At 41.0% G+C, this 19,732-nt stretch overlaps 1 protein-coding gene across 6 annotated transcripts in view; it reads left to right on the top strand.

Annotated features, from left to right (window-relative positions):
• Ahi1 (Abelson helper integration site 1) overlaps window positions 1–19,732 on the top strand; it is a 116,076-nt gene that overhangs the window by 50,152 nt on the left and 46,192 nt on the right. For 5 of the 6 annotated variants that reach the window (XR_007975198.1, XM_052169202.1, XM_052169201.1 and 2 more), the window contains one exon: window positions 6,634–6,754. Coding sequence is in view for 5 of the 6 variants with exons in the window: in XM_052169202.1 (XP_052025162.1) it covers window positions 6,634–6,754 (121 nt within the window). In the remaining variant the exon portion in view is untranslated. Of the gene's footprint in view, window positions 1–6,633; window positions 6,755–17,590; window positions 17,690–19,732 lie in introns of those variants that run through there. The other variant, XM_052169206.1, reaches the window with a different exon arrangement.

Here is a 19,732-nt window from a genome sequence, read left to right as displayed (position 1 = left end):
TAACTGATAGAGAATAAAATAAGCTTTTGGGGTGGTGAATAAGGCGAGCAGGAGAAGCTGTTGTATTGAGGAGGATCATGGGAGATTTCCTGGAGAGAAACATTTCATCAAGACCCACAGCACTAAACTAAGAATAAGGCTATTCAAGGATCAGAAAAGTTACTTTGCTTAACTGAGTATTGATGGCCAAAGGCAAATGAGGTTAAAGGACAGGACAAGAAAGGTGTCAAGGAGATTGTACATGCTTTTTAAAGAATTTTGTCAGCACAACCGGGAGTTAAGGTTAAATAAGAGACTTGACTTTTGGCAGGGTAAGGTCTTACAAGCACAGTGACCAGCAGACAGGTCTACTGGTCCTAGAAGAACTTCTGGGGAGATCCTTACAGACAGCATGAAGTTGTGAGTAGTAAACAGACTGAAGACTGTGTAGTTTGTTGATTTTCCTGTATTTTGGAAATAGGCCTTTGGATATATCTAGTGTGGTTAAAGAGATGACCTCTCCTGGGTTTGGACTTTTGGTCACAGTGCAGCTGCTTGCTCCTGGTTTCTCATGGGATGAAGGATGCTGGGATAGAGGGAGCAGGAGTGAGAAGTAGATTTGGGGCACCAGGAAACCGCAGTAGATGGTAGGTGCGTGAGCCTTGTGTTCAGGGCCAAAGTGCTTTGTAAAGAACTATAGAACCTGATAAGGGCTCCAGTGGAGACAGCTAGCTGAGGTGGTACCTGAGAGGGCAGGGCAAAGGGAGGAGATAGTGCAACTGAGGTGGAACCTGAGAGGGCAAGGCAAGGGGATTTTACTGAAGAGCATTTTGAAAAGAGTATTTATCTGGCACATGGGCACTGTAGAGAGAATTGGTAAAGAGAGAACGGAATTGACCTTTGTAGTTGGCAAGATAATGGCCTCATGTTACTCTCCTTAAATGGGCACAAAATTCATTAGGAGTGAGGTGAGAATGGAACAGGAAATGCAATCTTTACAGTGTGTGTCGGTTGGGGACTAACTTGATGGGAACGTTTGATGGGCATTAGAGCATCTGTATTTGCTATTCTGAATTCTCTCGTGGTTATCTAGCCGTCGGTAATGTAGCATGGAAGTAGTAATTACCAGAATGAAGTTCATATAGAAAGGGAGGAGATGAGATGTAAGATAAATTCTCACAGAAGAACTGGGCGTAAGAGAAGGGAGTTGTCCCCTCCTGACAGCAGCGGATGAGCGACTCCCAGCTGATGGCTTCCCATGTGGTAGAGTGGCTTAGGCTCCCTTGAATTAGGATAGCACGAGAATTTCTTCATATGAATTTGCAGTTACACATTGCCTTGTGCTCTGCTTTGCTCAGGGTTGAAGCACATCAGCAGTGGTTCACCTAGATACATTCCATTAAATGTCGTCTGTGACTCTCATAACAGAAGCACACCACTCATGTTGTCAGACGTACTCAGAGCTGGCACACCCTGTCTTCACATGTCATCAATCCTGGCTGTCTACGCCTTACATTAGATCGCCACTTACTTCAAGAGAATCTTCTCACCTCCCTCCTCTTCCTCCACTAACCTATAAATCACAGCAGCATATGTGCCAAGTTCTTTAGAATATTGTTTTCTCTTCTTCACTTCCAGGTCTTGCATGTCTGTCTCCTCACATTCCTGTGTAAGCTTCTTGAAGCTGGGGAACCTCATCTTTTCAAAAAATAGTATCAACTCATAGCTTATATTAATAAAAGTGCATTTGAGTTTAATTTAATTATTCTGTTTAATATATGCTGAGATTGGGCATGTTAGGAGTGATGTGGCCATAGATTGTGGCTAATACAACAATATGGAAAAAAATTAAAAGTGCTAGAGAGGAGACTCAGTCAGTAAAATGTCTGCCTCAAAAGGCTGACGGCATGAGTTACATGCACAGCGCTTACCAAATGCGTGAGGCAGAGGCAGGCGGGGAAGCTGGAGCCCACACCTCAGGAGAAGTCCTGTCTCAGAAACCACTGTGGAGGTCAGCTGAGGCAGATGCCTGCTGTCTACCTTTGTCTCCATCATACTTGTCAACTGTTGCACATGCATGTATACTTGTCCACATGAATGTGTACATACAGGCACACATATGCACACGCATCCACACCCAGAGAATGCTATAAAGTCATAATGTATATTTTAGCAGAACTATCTCAAAATGTACTATTTACCAAAAACATCTTTTACAAATATTTAAATAATAGAATATTCAGTGACTATAGCCTTTTAAAACATTATATATGCATACATGTGTGTGTAATATATACATATATTCACATATACATGCTGAGCTTGGTAATACACAAGCTGTAGAGGCAATAAGGATCAGGAGTTTAAAGCCAGCTTCACCTGCATAACAACCTCAAGGCCTGGACTCTATCAGAACCTGTCTAAAAACATTTAAAAATAATGTGATATGTATCTATTTGTATATGTTCATCAGTAAGAAGATAGATTGATTTGAGCAGAATAGTATTTCAAGAATTGAATTCAGTTATTTGCAAAGGCTTTAAAAATGATGCAGCTGTCTCCTGAGAGGCTCTGCCAGAACAGAGGCAGATGCTCACAGCCAACCATTGGCCTGAGCACGGGGTCCCCAGTGGAGGAGTTAGAGGAAGGACTGAAGGAGCTGAAGAGGTTTGCAATCCCATAGGAAGAACAGCAATATCAACCAACCAGAACCCCCACTCCCAGAGCTCCCAGGGACTAAACCACCAACCAAGGAGTACACATGGAGGGACCCATGGCTCCAGCTGCATATGTAGCAGAGGATGGCCTTGTCAGGCATCAAAAGGAGGAGAGGCCCTTGGTCCTGTGAAGGTTGGATGCCCCAGTGTAGAGGAATGCCAAGATAAGGACGCTGGAGTGTGTATGGGGGGAACACCCTCAGGAGGCAGGGGGAGGGGAGGAGCTAGGGAGGCTCCAGAGGAGAATCCAGGAAAGGGGATAACATTTGACATGTAAATAAAGAAAATATACAATAAGAGAATAGAAAAACTTTAAATATAATTTCCTCCAGACTTTGGGAAACTAGATAAGAACTGATTAATCCTTATTGATCTGAGGATCTGTAGAAGGCTGGCTTGGGCGGAGGACCTACTATGGTAGTTGGTGGTCTCCATGTCCTGGCCAGGAGCAGTCTGGGGTGAGTTGAGCATTTTGGCCTGGTCCACTAAGAAGAGAGTACCTGTACTTCCTGGGGAAAGGCTGAGTCACCTCTGTACTTACAGATGCTTGTAGATTCAAGAAACAGAGACTTAGCACAGGAGGTGGGGGCTTGAGAGGCCCTGCCCATGGCACCCTGGGAGGTGAGGTGGGCCTGCCCATGGCACCCTGGGAGGTGAGGTGGGCCTGCCCATGGCACCCTGGGAGGTGAGATGAGGCCTAGGAAAGCGGCCGCAGATGCATCCAGTGAAAGACACTGTGAAGAATGGGCAGGCACAGGGAACGGCAGGGAAAAAAGAGGGTTGAGAGGCTGCAGAGGAAGGATCCCTGACACTTAATACTGCTACTTCTCGCCTCTCTGGCCTGGCTTATAGAGAAAGCATCCGAGTCCTTAGATCAAACTCATAAACTCATTTCACTCCTCTTATGCTCCTGAAAACCAGAGCAGCATGGACAGTCTCAGACTAAATGACCTGAGGTAGAAGACTGACAGTTGTCTGGGAAAAAGTCAGGAGCTGAAGAGTCTTAAGCGCCTCGTTATGGTGGGAGTACCATCTGATTTACAGTCAGCTGCCATGATTAGACTTGTAAATATGAATGAAAGCGAGTGTGATCTCTCCCCCAGAGGTTTTTTTATTTTAATTACTAAAAGAGAAATTAATTATTAGCTTGTTTAATCTTTCACATTCAATTTAATATTCAGGGCAGTAAGAGTTTTAACAAGAAAATTAACCCAGTCCCAGGAAATTAGGACTGCATGATGCTGCTTATAGCCAGAAAGAACAGGAAACAGTTTTGTAATCAACTCAGCAGAAGTTCTTGGTAATTTTTTTCTTTTTCCTTATTATAAATTTCATTCAAATTTCTATGCTCTTAGGTTCCTCCAGTATGGAAGTATTAAACTGACCTTAGCAAACTGTGGTTTTTTGCATGAAGCAAGCAGAAAAATGTGTTGTGAAAAGAGGGTAGATTGGTGTGGGGCAGACTACCTTAGCCAACGTTCTGTTGTTGTGAAGTTATTAGGCAATCCTTCTCCACAGCGTATATTTCAAAAACACACATTGCTCCACTCTATTTAATGGTTATTATCATTTTTCTTCCTCTAAATGAAATTCTAAATATATGTCTGATCATTTTGAAAATCATTTTACTTCTAATTTCCAATCCCCGCTGATAATAACTGATAGTTATGTCAGATCGTAGAAGGCTTGTTACCTACTCTGTACCGATGTCACTCCTGACCTCATCGACATTTGAATAGTATCCAAAAAAGATGTCAGGAGAGACAGAGGCAGAGCAGTTGCTAAGGGAAAACATGGAATTATTGATCTCCTCCCTTCACACAACATGAACTCGTTTTAAGAAGAATGATGAGTCTTCTGTTAGAACAGAGGCATTTAAGCCCTATTGTAATTGTCTGCTATTTGTTTTTGTTTTAGCATAGATAAAGCTGTAAAGAGGAAGATTTGAAAAACAGGTATAACCGTGGTGTAGATAAAGGCATAGACTCATGTAATTATATCCGAGTATATGCCTGTTCGTTTACACCACACTTTAAACATGTTGTTTAACATCTTAGAAAATAATTTTCAAGATTACAAAAGCAAAACTGACAAAGGCTCTAACAAGAGCCAAGTGATAATGTGTCTTTTGTATTGCAGTATCTGCTAAAAGCAGAGACTACTTACTGTATCATCTACATTAGGTTTGCCCGATTTTCTGATAGATAACGCTAATACCTAATGCTACATTGCTATTACTCTTTATAGTTGATTTTTGCAATCAGAGATATTTGGATTATTTTATAATACAGACAAAAGCCCTGTCATTGAACAATACCACCAGCACTATTTAATATCTTTACTACATGGTCCAGTACTTGATAGTTAACATGTAAAGAGAATATTAAAACTTGGTATCATCTTTATTGGCACATTCTTGATAAAGCATTGTTAGAACCTTTATTGAGATCCCCATTTATGGATGATTGATGAGGCCCAACGGTTTTCTTTGTTATTTTAGTAACATATAGTTATACTATATTAATTTTGGCCAGAGCTTAATAATAGATCCTGAGAAATTTTCAGGTTTGGTAATAAGTTAACACTGATGTGGTTTTAACTCCTTCTAATTATTTTGAAGAATTTTTTGGCTGGGAATATAGCTGTGGAGCAGGCACTTGCCTAGCATGTGTAAATCCCAGGTTTGATTCCCATAATTATACCCACGAAGAGGTATGGTTTTTATGTTTTATGAGATAGCATAATAATTGGTATTTTAGAAGTGTATTACTGTATGGTCTTAATTACCTTTCCTCCAAATCTGCTAAAGCTCTTTGGTCCAAGAAAAGAAGTGAATCTAAGATACATAATCATCATAAGTAATCATCATTTGAGAACCAGAAGCATTTATAAATGTGTAACTAGTTAGAAAGATGAAGAACAGATAGCTACAGCACCCACTGTTCTTTACAGAGCACATAAGTTTCAAATGTGAATGCATTGGAACTCCGAGTGAAGTTCTTTATGGTTTTGATTATTTAAAGCAAAATAAATGAAAGAATGAAAGTAAAATTTTAAAAAAATGGCATTTTCATGTGCTAATATTTATAATATATGTTATCTTTAATTAAAGGACTATTTGCAGTAAAAATTTAAAATCAGGCTATCAATTTGTAAGAATAAAAAAGGTCATATTTTATGATTTTTCAAAGAAGAAAAAGATTGAATGAAATATTCATAATGCACAAGACTAGATTTTTTTCCTGAAATTCTAATTTCTAAGATAAATTTACTAATAATCTTTTTAACGCTTTTTAGTGAGCTATTTCTAATGAAAATATACCTATTATACATTTCACTTCTTGGAACTATTATGCTCAAATCACTGATGGTATGTTTCACATGTTACAGAATATTATATTTACCTATAGAAATTTTGCTTATGTTTATCATTTTTAAATAGTCATTCTGTGTTTAGTCTTCAAGAAAAATATTTTTTATGCCATGGCAGTTTTTTCCCCATGGCAAGTGAGATTGTCATGTGTTCCATTTATCAGCAGGACACACAGACACATGAGCAGCACATGTGTTTTCATCTCTAACTTGACTTTGCTGCTGTCTTAAATACAAGGAAATGTGGGTAGGAGACATTTGACGTTCTTTATTAAAAACAATCAAGGGGTCACTTACGTATTTACATTTCTTTGAATCTAAAATCATTACATAGTATTAATTCCAAAAATAAGTAGTTTAGAAACTTTGATAGCCATTGATTGTATATTTAATCAAAAGCTTGTCCTGTCTTCCAACCGTAGAGACTAACCACCTGAATCACTACCATTTCCCTTGACCTGTCACGTGTCCTGGTTTGGATAGTCAGCAGATAGTTCTCATCCAGTTCTTGTGTCAGCAACTCGGGAAGTCTGTGGTGCTTTCTGATTTGCCTTTTTTATTGCAGGTCAACAAAAATCTCTCAATGACTTCGCCACCACCAGGCCCTGCCAAGAAGCCCAGGGTGAAGCAGACGTTCCTGCTGTCCACCGATGAGATTATAAACCATTTCGGACTCCCTGAGACTGGTGAGCAGCTCGCAGTGCTGAACGTTGTTCGAAGTGTCTAATGCTAATTTTAGGGATGTACCTATTTCTCTTCAGAAATCACACAGTGCTGACGTAATACTGGGTCTTCTCTCCTGACCAAGTCTTCCTAGCGTCTCTTCTTAAGGCGTTAAAGTGATGTGGAGGTTCAGATTCGGTGACGTAACATTACTTACCTTGAGTTTACATCCTGCTAAAGAGGTCACTGACAACCTCAAAACTAGAGAGAATCTAAGCAAGGACAATATGAAATAGTTTTTCAGATGAATAAAGGAACCATGGCTCATGGGTGATTGTATTCTTAACTATTTTTAAATTTTATCTAAAGCCAAAACAGTATGGCTTTTGGTGGATTAAAAAGGACTACAACCTAAGGTGATATCCCAGTCCTTCAAGCTAGTGAGTTAAGAGAAAATACAAAAAGTTTACTTTAAAAATCTGCATTAATCACTGAATTGAAATAAACTGTACAGTTGTAAATTTTAGACTAATATTTTAAATGTGCTGGAACAAGGTTTTCAAAGGATATTTAAGTTAAAATAGCTATGAGAAATGATAATCGTTATATTGAAAGATGACAATGGAGTTAGGGGAAGGATTGAAGCACCTAAAGGGATTCCAACCCCATAGGAAGAACAACATCATCAACCAACCAGAGCCCCCCCCAGAGCTCCAGGGACTAAACCCCAACTACAGAGTATATATGGAGGGGGACCCATGACTCCAGTTGCATATGTAGCAGAAGATGGCCTGGCCAGACATCAATGAGAGGAGAGGCCCTTGGTCCTGTGGAGGCTCCATGCTTCAGTGTAGGGGAATGCTAGGGCGGTGAGGTGGGAGTGGGTAGGTGGGAGGGGGGCACCCTTATAGAAGCAGGGGGTGGGGGAGGGGTTTGTAAAGGAGAAACTGAGAATGGAGATAACATTTGCAACGTAAATAAATAAAATAACCAATTAATGAAAGAAAGAAAGATGACCTTTCTTGTTCATTCACTACCTTTTACAATAGCCTACATACTCCCAAATTATTTAATCAAGGACTAGAAAATCACAAAATACTTATCTGTGATAAAGAGACTATTGCAAAGAGTCTTAGCTTGAAGAGGTCAGCACACTTCACTTTGAAATATGGGATCCATATCACTTTTCTGCTGTGAAAGGATTTGAGATTCACTGCTGTAGCAGTTATGTTTATCTCTGTATTAATTGTGTACCTTAGTAAGGAGATGCTTGGATTTAGAAATCTTATATAACTCCTAGTTGTACCTTCATTAATTTTTATTTCAGAAATGGAAATGATGTTTGTTGAGGTAGCTCTAAAGTTGAGGTGACATGAAAATATTTTACAAGAGTAAAGTATGATCTAAATTTGACATTTACATTATAAACATGCTTGTGTGCAAAGTTTGAAAATACCTGGAGTTGTAATGTCAAATCACGGTAGTAACTACGCTGTCCCGCATCTCAGAGACTTTACATTTCTAACAGTGCAGATGTGCAGCAGAATTTGTCACACTAGCAGCAATCGCTGTCGCTTCTGGAATGTGTGCCATGTGTGCCCAGCGGACTTATTTTCTGAAGCTAGACCAACTTGGCTGGACTCTAGAGGTCACCTTCAGTGACTAGAAAGGAAGGGGCTGCGTGTGTCTACCATGTCTTGTCATTTCTCTGCTGAGTTTCTGGGAAGAAACTTTTCGGTTGTTTCAAAGACATAGAACTTGAGTGTCTAGTTGTATTATTATATTATCTTAATTATTATCAATTTGAGAAGTATAATATCTGTCAACCAGTAAGATAGATACTGTAAAACACTTTCATGACACAGGCAATGTGGCTGCACCTGATTCTGCTTTGGTCAGTGATGTGCTTGACTTTATTTTAGGTCAGCTCCTTCATACAAAGTGTGTGTGTATTTATATATATATATATATATATATATATATATATATATATATATATATATATATATATATATATATATATGCATATTACAAGATAAAAATGTGATTAGTTGTAAATTGACCACTAGTTATATTTCATTAAAGAGTTAATGTTTGTGGAAGAAATCCTCACTCCCGGCAGGTGAACTACTGCTAAAATGTAGCCCCACTTACAGTAGGCAATTTCTTCACACTTTAGTTTTTTCAACCCTGCAGACAATTGAAGCATTTGGTTTCTGTCTGAAAATTTTGTAATTCTAGGGTGTATCTAGGAAGATATTGGTGAGGAGTTTGGGGAAGAGGACATAACAGTGGACACTGCGGAGACCCAGAGAGTCACAGACCTAAGCTAGGAAATCCCACTCTTTAGTCTAGTGAGGAAATGCCAAGTGATACCCACTCGTGTTTCCATAAGCACATAAGTGTTTCATATATATCTTCATTTGCTCACAACAACTCTATAGCAGTTATGCATGAATCACGTTGAATAAAAGCACTTAAATCTGCCAAGAGCTTAACTCCTCCATCGTTCAGTGAACTAACAGTGAGTCTGAGAAGCCAGGGCACTGGCCAGGAGGCTACGGGAGACATAGTGCGGAATGCTCGCCGTTCAGACCCCAAGCCCTAAGGAGGGGTTTGGAGGCCAAATGGTCTTTGTCCAGGGTCTCGGAGAGGCTGGCTTGGAGCTGCTTCTCTGCCCATGGCTCCCAGTCAAATCCTTTGCCAGGCTTACCTAATAGTAACTCAAAGTTGGGAAAGTGTGGTATCTGAAACCGAGGTGTCAAGCAAGACATCTTAATTCTTGATTGTCGGTGACCTCACACTTTCTTTGGTCTTATATAGATTTGTGCTTGTCATTTATTAGGTTTGGGGTTTTTTTTAAGCCCACATTCTAGTGTAATGAGGTATTTGATCTCTAGTGAAATCAGCAGGCTCCCGGAGAGAAATTGTCTTCTGTGAAATTGTCTTCTGTGCTCTTTGATCTAAGCCTGGGTCCCATCCAGGAACCTCCATAAGTCTTTTCTCTAGAGCTGGATTTTAAAGTAGGACACCAGACACGGTGCTCCATCCATGGTCCCACTCACCCCAAAGACGGAGGCAGGGAGAATGCATGCCCAAGCCCACAACTTCAAGACAAGGCTGGACCACATAGCTAGACTCTATTGTTGATTATTTAATAATAGATTATTTAGTAATCTATTCGCTCTTATGAGTAGATGGGGCAAAAATAGCAACATTTTTCACTGCTGGCAGGGCGGTGTTTGTATCCTCTTTACAAGTTATTGTTCAAAGAGACTGTCTCATGTATTGTGTACTTTTCATATCATTTCTCTAAATTAAATGTAATTCAGATTAAATAGATAGGTCAAGCAAGATAAAGTAACTTTATTCATTTAATCTTCATATCTTTTTAATTATAAACTTGAGTTTGTATTACATCTAAGCTGGAAACATGATGATTCTTGTGTTTCAAAGGAAAAATACATTTTGGCAAAAATTAGGAAATAGAACGACTCAATAAACACAGCTGATGTTTAAAAGGGGGTTTCCATTGTAAGGAAAGTAAATTAAGCTTCAAAGAATTCCCTCAGCCCAGCAGAGTTGGCACAGCCTTCTCTAGTGTTACTTAACAAACGTTAAACTGTTAATTGAAAAAGAGTGTCTATTGAATTCTGATTTCAGACTTTTCAAAATTCCAAAATTTCAATTCAGTGGTGAGATAAATGAAAAAAAAAATTAGTTAATTGTCATAGATCAAAGATAATCTCCAGAATTAACTAGGTTTTTTTTCTGTAAGCAGATATCTTTAATTGCACTTTAGTGTATTAAAAGAATCAAATGCTTTTAATGTATGGTTTTTTTGAAAGAAAGACTTTATTTTTTAAAAACATGAGCGCCTACCTCATAGTGGCAGCGCCTCGGTCTTCGGCGTGTTTGATCTGATTACTAGTTTCCCTCCGCCGCCGGGTGGCTGGCTTCCTCTCTCCAGCTAGGACTGCCTGAATTTCTCACTTCACCGGGTGGCTGGCTTCCTCTCTCCAGCTAGGACTGCCTGAATTTCTCACTTCAGACCATTGTTTGGGTCACAAAAATACTTTTGCCTTTGAAGTATGCAAAATGTCTTGAGATTAAACAACACGAGGTTATTTGAGACTTCCCCATCCTGATTTTGAAATTGTGGCCAAAGCAATGGAGGAAATCTTGTTTAAGACCTGGCTCAGTAGGCTGTTACGGAGAGAAAGGGTGTGAAGGACAAACAGTGAACACACGCTGTTGAGAAGCCGTGGAGGGCACCAGTGTCCCCTGTGGGAAGGACACCCAATAGAGCTCACTGGACTATTGAGACGTTAGCTTTCTATCTAAGCGCCAACTTGAGGTCATCTTTGGAATGTGGCATTAAGACCAAAACATACTTAAAAACCACGGTAGCATGTCCAAATCTGTGTTAAGAGTACACGGGCTGGCAGGACCACGCTTTGCCCCTCAGATGGCGAAACAACCACCCAACAAAATTTTGCTGGCTTTTCTCAGGTTCACTGTCTTCAGAAACCACAGCTCAAGAAGCATGAAGAATGCAAGGTGCTTCTCCTAACCCAACTCGGTAGCCGTGTAGGAAAGTGTCCTTCTGTAATGGGTAGCATCAGAACAGGAGGAGAACATTTGGTTATCATTAAACATTTTGGTACTTTTGTTGGCCAATGGAGGCAGTGATGTGTGGAAGAGACAGATCCAAATTAGGAATTAGTATCACTTTCCTAATAATGCCTGTATAGCTCAGAAAGTTACTAAACTATTTTACCTTCTTCTAAACAGCTCACAGTTAGCCAAACAGTATGTTGGTGCTGTGGTTGAAATTAAAATCTGAAGCCCCCTGCCTGCCATGTGGCGGGACAGGCAAGGGAGAGAGATGCCACCCTGCCATCCCTACCCTTTGCTGGCCGCAGCACTAAGGAACCCTTGCCCTGCTCTAGCCTGGCCAGCACAGTGGAGCTGCCCTGGCGGTGCGAGCGCAGGTGAGCCGGCCTGAGGGTGTGAGAGCAAGAGAGCTGGCCCTGCCCGTCTGCCGGCTTTGGCATTGGGTGAGATCGTCCAGGCAGTGCTGGAGAGCTGGCTGTGGTCATGTGGGTGTGGGAGAGCTGGCGAGCTGACCAGCCTAGCTAGCTACCACCCAAGCCAAGATCCAGGGCTTTGAGTTGGCCCATGCCATCCTGTTCTGTATGAAGGAACTGGTCCTGCAGCTCCAAAGCTGCAGGATCTCCAAGACACGGGGCAACAAGATATCAGAGAGAAGGCTGGTGAGGATCCAGGATTGATAGTGTAGCAGCAGCCAGGGGCCTCGAACCAGACAGTGATAAATGTTTGCAAGTAAAGATGTGTGGACAAAAGGCACACATCTGTAGGGCACACAGACACGGTACAACTTCTTCCCTTTTAGTTTTGGTTTGGGGGGTGAGTTGCAAGGATGGAAGGCAGATATCAGTGGACAGAGAGGTGAGTGGATTGGGGTGCATGATGATAAATTCATGAAGAATCAATAAAAGGGTAAATAATAATAAAAATGCAACCATTAATAAAAAAACCTAAAAATCTGGGGTGACGTGGTAGCTGACCATGCATGGCTGGCGGGGTGACATGCTTGAGGCCCCGGGGCTGATCCTCCATGCCTTGAAATAATTAGATTTTGGAGCTTACCTCCAGAGAATCAGCAGGTTTTTTTGTTGTTGTTAGAAAAAGACAAGAAATGTTTAAATATTCAGTGATTTCTGAAATGAGTTTTTTTAAAGTTAGTGCATATTAAAAGAGAAGAGCTTAACTCTGAGAAACCCTGGGACAGCATGTGAAGATGTCCGTGCAGGAAGCAGAGCCTAGCAAACCTGGCTTCCTTGCTGCTCAGTGATGATTCTGAGATCCACTATTGTAGCACGCAAGGTGAAATCAACCATAAAATGATTGCGTAAATGTAGGGGATACTATTTTAATTCTCTAGCATTAATATAACAATAGCAGCTCATAAATAACTAGCAGTATTTTTTAAGTTATAAAAATGAAATCGGGATGTGTAAGACAGCTGGTCATGCCGTCTAATCTAATAATTAAGTGAATTTAACTGTTTAAATTCTGTCATCTCTCAAATCTAGCAGAGATCAAGAAACGCCTCCAAAGCTAATGTTCACATTGTTCTTTTCCTGTTTCTGATCAGCAGACAGCACTAGAGGGAGGCCTAAGAATGACAGATTTCATACGTGGCTTTTTCTGATCACTGATCTTAGGTGCTTAGATTTGTCCTCCAATGGGTCATTGCATTCCCTTCCCTAAGTCCCGAGGCTTCACTTGGTAGATTTTCCTTTGTATTTGGAATCTCTGAAACTTGAGCTTGAGCTGTATGCTAAGAATGTGAGTTACTGTTTCACTTCCCACAAAAGCATTTAAGTAAGTATCCAGGGATTGGTGTTAATCTACCAGTTAAGTATTCAGATTTAGCCTCCATTTATAATAGTGATTAATTTTGATAATGGTATTAGAATTCATTAATTATTTTAACTGCTGATAATTTAAAATATATTGTATATGTCATTTCTTAGACTTAATAACATTTTTTGCCAACCTATGCATGGTAATTCCCATGAATCGTTAAATTCATCCCGGTGTTTTAGATTATGAATGCTAACCTTTCTTATCTAAGTCAGCAGATTCAAATGAGTGTTGGCTCTGCCCATTGTTTCCTAGCCAGTTATGTTCTAAGAAAAGTCATTTTATCCAATGTTGTAGGGTACATATGGTTTCAGCCTTACAACTTTGAACCTTCCCATCTCTTCAGAATAGGAAATTTACTCTAAACTCTTCTGTCTCAGCCACTTCTTTGTATGGCGGTGTTTCTTCTCTTCAAGAACTTTCAAAGTATGGTGCAGTATTTGCCCAGTAGTATGCAGCCAAACAATAAAAGAATGTGACTAAAAGTTTTAAGCTGTAGGAAAACTTTAAATAAGGTCTAATTGACTAATGAATATGAAAACTTTGTAACCCTACATAAAAGTGTGAATTCAATTTTTTAGAAGTATACATAATTGCAACATATATTTTTTATCACATATGTCTTAGAACTCTGCTTTTGAACTTCTCTACTAAAACAGAGAAAGAGGACTAGAAAACTAAATATTAGTGATTCTCAGCAGGAGGTCAGCTATCTTGCCCCAGGACATTTAAAGCTCTCTGGAGCTGTTTGGGGATGCTATCAGCATGAGGGGTAGCTGATCAGGACACCGGGAAACATCCCACAGAGCATGACAGCATCCCTGGCGCCCCAGCCTGCCTGGATTGTCCTCAACAATCTTGCTGGGAACCCTGGCTGAGAACACAGAGGTAGGAACCATGCTGATCTCTGGTTGAGGGTTCCAAAATACTAGGATATATAAGGAGTAGTGAATTCAAACTTCGTGATACTCTGGTACCTATCTTATGTGAAGCTTTCTAGTTGATGGTTAATTATTTCTCAGTTTGTCCTATTTATATATTTATATTCTGAAGATTTGTGGAATTATCTGCCTATAACATCTTGAACAGGAAGTTAAAATGTAAAACTGGAAGACTAGGACAGGTAGAACAGAGCAATTATGTGTGTGGTGGGAATAAATAGATCATCTAATCTGACAGGTGATGTTGGGTCTCACAGCTGTGCAACGGGATACTGATTTCCCTGAGTGTGACAGTGTTGCTGTGAGCAGTGTCAGGCCCTCAGCGCTTCTGGGACTCACGCTATGGACTTTCGGTTCACCTTCAACATCTCCCAGCCTTTCTGTTGTTAGTCTTCCTCAGAGTCCTCTCCTCCTGTGCTCTGCATCTCAGCTGGTGGGCCCCATGCTCTCTGATAACTTCTCACAGTCCTGTGCTGTGGGTGCCATTACATCTTCTAAGTCTTCCAGAGTTTATGTTCAGAGGCTCCCTGTCTTCCGTTGTTTTTATTCGCTTCTGTGTTTCTCTTTATGCCAATGGCTTTTCTTTATTTGCTATAAATCTCTTAAAGATGAAGGACTGCTTGTATGACTTTCCTCTTCTATTGTGTGGATAACTGTGCTCTCACTAATTCATTTGCCCATGAGTACTTGCTACAACTTTACATGTGTGCCTAGGACAGACAACATGCAGTTCATATTGAGGATAAACAGGAGAATATGTCAGGATCCTTGCCAGGCTGAAACAGCTGGGACGGGGGCTGTACACCAGCAGCCTTCGCTCAACAGTGTTTCTTTTAGAGACTGCTTCTTCTTTTTCTTCTTCTCCTGGCCTGTGTTAGTGCTGGGCAAACCCCTGTTATTTAGGGCTTGCAGCCTATTTTGGCTTAATTTTTTTTTACATTCAAATCTTTATTTATCCCAGAGTTCTTTCAGTTTGACTTCCACCAGATGTGCTGGTTATGTTCATAGCTTTAAACATAGCAAGGAGGGCACCCACACAGACAACCTCACACACTCCCAAGGTATGTCTGTTCCAGATGTTTCTAGTCATTTTCTATTGTATGAAAGTTTAGCATTTCTAATATATTCTTTTCAAGCTCACCAGTGGCCCTGGTGCTGCTGATGCCAGTGGCCAGTTCTTCTCCTTATCTTACTTGACAGATCACCAGCTTTGAATGTATCTGGTTACTTCCTAATGCACGGTTTCCGGGACACCACACTCTCTTGGCTTTTTCCTTATCTTGTGAGTCAGTCCTCTTTCTTTCCTTGTGTTAGATGCTTCCTGGTTACTGACATGTCTTAATAGACTATTCCTCCACAGCTTCAGCTTTTCTTATATGCTGACATCTTTGGTAACCGCATGACTTTAAAGAAAACCCAGGTAGCAGTGACTGTCTGATGTCCTATCCTTATCCTAGGCATCTTCCCTGAGCCTCAGTTGTGCACAGTCCATTATTGTAGCCCCTGAGCCTCATGTGACTGTTAAGTGTATGAAATGTCACTCGTGTGACTTAGGAACCTTAATTTTAAAACTGTGCATGGCCTGTGGGTACCGTGTAGAGTTCAGTTCTCTTCTGTCTACTTCTGCTTAAGTCTGTATCTGATCCCAAGGAAATCATTGGGTAAAGAATTGTTGGTTTTTAATTAGATGTGAGTAACGCTCTCAATAACAGATTTCCTTAGTTAAGAGTTTAGGATCTTTTATCAATATGACTTTGACACTATTACTAAAATAAAGTGTGTGAATTCTACACTCAGGAGGCTGAGGCGGGAGGATCAGGAGTTGAAGATTGGCTACCCAGGGCGTTTGAGACTAGCCTGGGCTCTGGCCAGTGACTTTCACAGAAATTGTGTTTGTCTCTTACTTCTCTGTTAGGTCAGAGCATGAGAGTCTAGTAGTGGTTAGCAAAGAAAATATATATGCTATGGCCTTGAGTAACCATTTTCACATTAGTGATGAAAAGTAATGTTTACTTGTAGTGTTCATACAAGTAACAAATATTTAAATGCCAAAATATCTGTGGCTTCCAATACAGTAGAAGTTACAAAAGTACATTGCATAACTGTATTCAGAATTATTCTGAGTGAGCCTTGTTTTCAAGTTCTCTGATTTTCCACTAGATTTTAGAAAGGAGAAACAAACCCCTGTGTTCAGTGACTTACACTCCAGAAATCTCTTCTATTAAAGTCTTAATTCTCAAATGGTACCTGGGCATTATTTCAAAAGCGAGTTTGGCGGAGCACTGACTGAAACATTTAGGTGACAAAACTTTCTCTGTTCTGCCATTCCAAAGCAGAAAAGTGATAATCATGGCATGGCCAGAGTACCCTGTGTCTGTAAGTTAGCGCTGGGCCTCCAGGGAGGAAGACAGGGGCTGTGGTTCACTCAAGGTGGAGGTGAGGGGGTGGGGTGGGGTGAGGAGAGGCGGTGCTGGTAAACTGTTGACAGGAGAACAAGACTGTCACTGTCTCACTATGCTTTCTGTCAACCGACTGCATTTACTGTCTTCATAGTTTTAAGCTGAGGTTGACAACTTTGCATATTTTCACATAATCGGGCATATAAAGTAATATTAGAATTCATTTCAAAGTACTTAAATCTAGACCAAATTTTTCTTTACTTTCTTTTCTGATGATAAACCTACTGTGTGTATTCTAGAGAAAGTGAGTACAGCCTCAGTGCGTCCTCTGGTCACTCTCTCACTGCGCCCAGCTCCCACAATGTATCTCCAGCTAGAGCCCGTGCATGAACCTTCCCCTCCCAGCTGTGTGCAGACAGCATTTCCCACAGTTCACACCAGTGTTTGTAACAACCATTCTGATCCTATTTAGAGTGGGCACCTCTGTAACTCAGTAAGCAGGTCTTCATGTCTCCTTCCTTAACAAAAAGAAAATGAAATGTAATCTGTATGGCATAAATAATAATTCTTGTTTCCTTTATAAATTCCTATGACTTGGGGTAATTCTTCATTAAATCTGTTACAGAATAAAGCTTGGTTTGAAGCATCCCACGTTGTGTCTACTACAAGCTTTGGTAGGGAACGAGCTGCCTCCACTTTCTCATTCACTCCCCTCAGGCCGAGGAGAGTGTCTGTACTGAAATAGTCCCAGGGCTTCCCTGAGAGAACTTCAGAGCTTTTGCATATTGTGGTTTAGTCAGTTTGGTGTGAGTAGTGAGTATCTATGATACCTTAAAAGTTACTGGTAATGTTTTCTGAAAATGAATATCCATCACTTATTGAAAGTAGACAACTAAAAATGGAAATGAGGTTTAGGAGCCAGGCCTTCTGGTAACGACAGGCACCTCAAGATCAAGAAAGTGTTGATTTGTACCTTCCAGAATTCAAAGTGTGCATTTTCAGGAAGCTTTTTCCTTGAATGAAAACTGAATGAAATGTAAAGAATCCCTCTTTATGTTGTTCTTAGTCAGCACCTTGCCTGCCCGTCTCAGAGCCACGGCGATGACACATTCAGAAACTGACAACTGAGTGCACGAGGCGCCTGTCAGCATTTTAAAGTCCTGGCGAAGGCTCTGTTAGAAACGTCCAGCGGGTCGGCTGTGTGCTCAGTGTGGTGTGCTTGGCTCTCTGAAAAACATTTCGAAAGAAGTGAACCTAAGAATGCTTTTGAACAGTTCTTACCTTTTTTGAAAATAGATTGATAAGCATTTTTGGCAGAAATACTCTAATGAAAACTGTTCCTCGCTTTGTAAAAATAAATACTTTTCTTATGCCTAAAAATGATTCCATGCAAATAACTAGGCCGTGCTTAGGAGGGGGCTGCTCTGTGCAGAGGCTCAGCCCAGCACATGGCACAGAGAACAGACATGACCGTCAGCCCCCGGGCTCGCCCAGCCCAGCAGAAGTCAGAGCCACCCAGCAGTGGGGAACTGGACAGGAGCTGCCAGGTAACAGAATGAAGGGGCCATGAGTGTTGTAGCTAATCCTGCGTAGATAGATGTTCTCTGTGTGTTGTAGCTAATCCTGCGTAGATAGATGTTCTCTGTGTGTTGTAGCTAATCCTGCGTAGATAGATGTTCTCTGTGTGTTGTAGCTAATCCTGCGTAGATAGATGTTCTCTGTGTGTTGGTCTTCTGATGAAGAAGACAGTGACTAAAAACTAAGCACAGATTAAGTGACAAGTGATGAGGAGAAGATGACCTAGTCAGCACCTCACTAGGTGACAAACTGCTTTGAGATACCAGTAGATAACGAACAAAGGTTTACCTTGACTCCGTTCTCAGAGGCTGTGACCCACTGGCCCCTGGCTTTGGACCCGTGACACAGCACACTAACACGGTATGTGGTAGGTAGTAGAGTACAAGTGCTCCCTTGAAGTATCCAGGAAGCAGAAAGGCCTCGAACCCTATCGGGCCTTCCCACAGTCACCACTGGCACACCACTGGGCCCTCCTCCTCAGCCATCCCTCAAGCTTTCAGTCCACGGTGTGTGTGGACAAATTTAAGATCCGAACTAGAGTGGGAGGGGTAGAGTCACATGCAGAGTAGAGTGGGAGGGGTAGAGTCACATGCAGAGTAGAGTGGGAGGGGTAGAGTCACATGCAGAGTAGGGATGGGCGCTACTCTTATTGATATTCTTAACTTTATTATTGAATGTGTTTGTGTGCATGGTTGGGGGTGGGGGTGTGGTGGTCAGACAACAAATTTACAGGGATTCTGGGCATTGAACTCGGGTCCCCAGGTTTGTGTAGCCAGTGCCTGAACCCCACAAGCTCTCGCTGACCCAACAGTCGGTATTTAAATAGATTAGCCAAGGAACGTGCCACAAAGAATCTAAGACTTGAGCAGAGTTTTACATAAGGAAGATAATAGGGTCTCCAAACAAGAGCCAAGGCAGGAGTGCTTTGTGCACACATGCTCTGTATATGCACGTGTGCATACATGTGTGTGTACATGTGAATGTGTGTGTGAGAGAGAGCATGCACATGCATTCATTCACTTTTGGCCTTGCCAATGTAACACATGTAGTATGTTTTGTTAGACGCACACCTAACTGTCCTAGATTGATATCTATGGCATGTGCTAGCATGTACTAGCATAGGCAAACTTGAGCCTCTTCATGCAGATGTAGAGGAGATTTAGCAAATGTTGGAAATCGATGCCCCTAGTTTTGTTTTGTTTTCTACATAGAAATTAGATCAATGTGTAATTAACTATTAGCATAATTAAATTATTTGGGCAGTAATTTAAAAAAATAGTAAAATATCTACTGACTTTATATATTCATAGGATTAGTGGTAGATGCCTATCTCGTGTGTGTGTGTGTGTGTGTGTGTGTGTGTGTGTGTGTGTGTATGTGTGTGTGTGTGTGTATTTGAGACAGTCTTGATGTATTATAATGAGCTGTCCTCAGACTCAGCAATCCTTCCAATTTATTTGAATATGAATAATTTGTCCCTCCAACGGTGTTTGTTTTTATTTTGTTGTGAATGCTTTGTCTGCCCTACATATGTGTGCCATGCTTTCAGAGGGCGTTTGATCCGTGGAGCTGGAGTTGCAGGCGATTGTGAGCCATGCTGTGGTGCTGAGAATCAAAGCCTCTGGGGCAG

Source organism: Apodemus sylvaticus, chromosome 23 (genome assembly GCF_947179515.1).
Source record: "Apodemus sylvaticus chromosome 23, mApoSyl1.1, whole genome shotgun sequence".
NCBI lineage: Eukaryota > Metazoa > Chordata > Mammalia > Rodentia > Muridae > Apodemus > Apodemus sylvaticus.
The sequence above is the reverse complement of the archived record's forward strand: the minus strand, read 5'-3'. Positions and strand labels throughout refer to the sequence as shown.